Source organism: Stigmatopora argus, chromosome 19 (assembly GCF_051989625.1).
Source record: "Stigmatopora argus isolate UIUO_Sarg chromosome 19, RoL_Sarg_1.0, whole genome shotgun sequence".
Classification (NCBI taxonomy): domain Eukaryota; kingdom Metazoa; phylum Chordata; class Actinopteri; order Syngnathiformes; family Syngnathidae; genus Stigmatopora; species Stigmatopora argus.
In genome coordinates this window covers 11,074,321-11,077,602 of record NC_135405.1, presented here as the reverse complement: position 1 = coordinate 11,077,602, position 3,282 = coordinate 11,074,321, and the positions used below count along the sequence as shown (strand labels likewise).

The 3,282-nt window shown below is 43.8% G+C and overlaps 1 protein-coding gene across 1 annotated transcript; it reads right to left on the bottom strand.

Annotated features, from left to right (window-relative positions):
• LOC144064942 (homeodomain-interacting protein kinase 2-like) lies at positions 1 to 947 on the bottom strand. Its single transcript, XM_077587852.1, has one exon. The coding sequence runs from the start codon at positions 887 to 889 to the stop codon at positions 86 to 88; it is 804 nt and encodes a 267-aa protein (XP_077443978.1). The 5' UTR covers positions 890 to 947; the 3' UTR covers positions 1 to 85.
• Between the last annotated feature and the right edge of the window lie 2,335 nt (positions 948 to 3,282).

Genomic DNA, 3,282 nt, shown 5'->3' with positions numbered 1-3,282 from the left:
TTTATTTGTCCTTCTATGGTGATTTGTTGAGCTAATTAGTTAGCGTTAGAGTTAACCTACCCTACCAATGTGGTGAAGAATTACTTCAATTGTCCGCAAAAGCCCCTTCAATCTTCCGGCAGAGTCTTTTCAACCAACCGTCCTCTGTAAACCTCATTTCGTCATCCATCTGTTTTTTGTCCTGCAATTTTGGCCTGGCATTGGCTGAAGCCTTCTGATCCGATTCCTTCTCCTCATCCTGGCTGGGTTTAAAAAAAGGGTGCTGCAGAAACGCCTCGGGTCTGATCCGCAGCTCCGGATCCAGGTGCAGCATCTTCGTGACCAGATCTATAAAGACGCACTCGTTGCGTTCCGTTCCGGTTTTCTGAACCACTTCAATCTCCTCGAGAGCGTTGACGTTTAGGGGTCTTACTTCGATATAATCAAAGCCCATGTCTTTGGGAGTCTTAAATTTCCAACCGTACGGGCTGCTCTCCCGTCTCTTGAAGTAAACGCTAGTTCGTAGTCCACGGTCCAGCACGGACTGGGCCGGCCGGCCTTGGGTTTGAATAATATACGCCAAGGTGTCGTAGTCCGAATCCCCCGGGTAAAGATGGTAGCCCGTGGCCAGCTTCACCGCCACGATACCGAGTGACCACATGTCGATGGCCTCGTCGAAGGGACCGCCTAGAACCACCTCCGGAGCCCTGTACCACGAAGTCTGGACGTAGTCCCCGGGCTTCAGATCGCGCACGTTTTTAGCCAAACCAAAGTCGATCAGCTTAAATTGTAGCGGACGCCGATGGCGGTCCACCACCATGATATTGTCGATTTTAATGTCAGTGTGCACAATTCCGATATCCCTGAGATGAAGCAGCGCCGTTCCGATCTGGTACAAAATTGGGCTCATTTCACGTACGGAAAGAGTGGGCCGGTTTTGCTCTCGCTGGAATACATTCAGGCACTGATCGAGAAGTTCAAAGTTCAAGCAGATCAGGTGTTTGCTGAAGAAGAAGTCGTTCCAGCGCACGATGTTCGCCCGGTCGGGATCCAGACTCTGGAGTTGTTTGAGAACCGCAATTTCCTCCCTGGCCTGGTGCGTGATGCTGGGATTATTCTTCAGGACTTTGATGGCCGCCATCTTGCCCGTCACCGCGCAACGGCATTTGGCGACAATTCCAAAACTGCCCTCTCCGAGGAAGTCTTCCACCTTGTAGGACGGGCCAAGTGTGCTTCCTTTGAAAATGTGCAAGTTGCCTGCATGGAAAGCGACACTCTATACTCAATTTTGTATCTTTGACAAAGAATTTTCAAGCGCGACAGTAACGTACCTCTCTTCATAGACAACGCCATGCCGACGCTCACTTTTCAGCCACATTTTAAGTGTGACATTGAAAAACTAATAATTTTTTTGTAACACTCCTGGAGAAATAAATCCTGTTGCCTTGAGCAGAATTGCCTTCCTCTTTGTCACTCACAGAATTCAAAGACATTAAAGCCAACAAAGGCAAGTCAAGTCGTTTTGAATGTTCCTTTTCCTGGATGGGGTTGTTGTCTGTTGTTGCTACGGTTACATGACATAAACGGAACTGCATTAATGTATCTTATTTAGCTTAGACGCGTGTATAAAAGTAAGGGATGGGATCAAATCTGTACCGTGATGTTGCTCTTTTTCATCTATTAGTCCGCCTGCACACTTGTCGGCCATCTTGAGTGACACGCTCAACGCCCGGTTTGTCATAAAGCATGCGATGTTTTTCCTAATGACTCAGTGAACTCGTCTCCATCCATGTGTGTCGCCGACGACGCCAGCACCTCTGCTCCGACATACATCACTGTAATTGGCGCAAATGACTTTAATATATGCCTGCTGGCCTTTATGAATCAACGGCGCTGTCTTTTCCAAATCAATGCTAGCACGGAAATTGTTGTTTCAGGAGCGTCACGAGGTCTTTGATAGGTTTGCGATGATGTTTTTGAGACGCTTTCGAGGCTGTAAAGATAATCTTAGAGGAAAAATGTGGCTAGAAACTGCAAATTATTGCTATTCCTACGCACGGGTTGTGAAATTTGAAGTAACAAGTGGGAGTTTTAACAATAAATGGCAACGATACTCAATTAAAGTGCATCTTCATTTTCTGGTCCGGTGACATGATGCATCTCGTTAATTGGAAAATTGCACTTATAGAAAGGTGGCTGTCATTGAGTGAATTATTTTATTATATAGTGGCTATTTGTAGGAAATTGAAAATGATAATTGTTGGTCAAAGAATAAGTGAGGTCACCGTGACCTCATATACGCATCTGCCATAGTTCCAGATCTCATTTGATGATTAGCCCAGCTTCACACAGTTGTCTGATACCATCACTTATTACAAATATGATGACAGATTGAATTCCATTTGACATCCTGTTCTGGAAAAATATTTAGCACATTAGTAAATTGGATTTATAATTCTGTTTTAGATTATAGCTCTTCTTTCTCCCAAAAATTCTCCTTTATATCAATTTGATGCTTAAAGACAATGCATTTCTATCTATATTGCTTTGATCATTTCTAGGTTTTATGAAAATACCTCAAGTTCTACTCAAGCAATGTGTGTGTGTATATTAGAGGGTGTATGCATACTAATCACATTTAATTAGGTAAAACGTCCATTTTCGGTGGTTGCTTTAATTTGTTAGTGCCGCCCGGGTGGCTATAACTACTATCTTGTCTCCTCTTAATCTAGACGGATCCGGTTTCTCTTAAAACAGAAGCACCGACGGGCGTATTAATAATGGCTAATTGAAGACCCCGCTGGGAGTAAATGAGCCTTAATCTGACAGCTCAGTGCGTAGCATTAGCACTGGAGGGTGTGAGGCATTCGGATGGCACACTTAATGTGCACTTTATACAAGGTGTATTTACACTTTAGTCCATTTTGTCTGCTGTTGATTTCACAAGATTCTTCCCAAATTTATGTTTCCATCCCACTGGGCTTGTTTGAAGGAATCTTAACGCTTTGGGATTGTTTTGCCTGGAATCCAAATGAAAGCGCTATTCCTGTGAGGATTCCATTCCAATTGATTGGAATAGTTGATTGCGTGTCATATCATTTGAACTCCCCGGATGAAATGTTGCAGTTTTTTTATTTCCCTGATAAAAGCAGAAAAATGTGAATTTCAGTTGTAATACCTGCCTTTTTTATATGCATTGTTGGAAGCGTGTCACCCTGTCTGACTTTCATCTTATTTGAGAGATAAGCTCTGAATTTATATTTCGCCTTCAGACGAGTTGTGTGCCCGCTAAAGAAAGTGGAA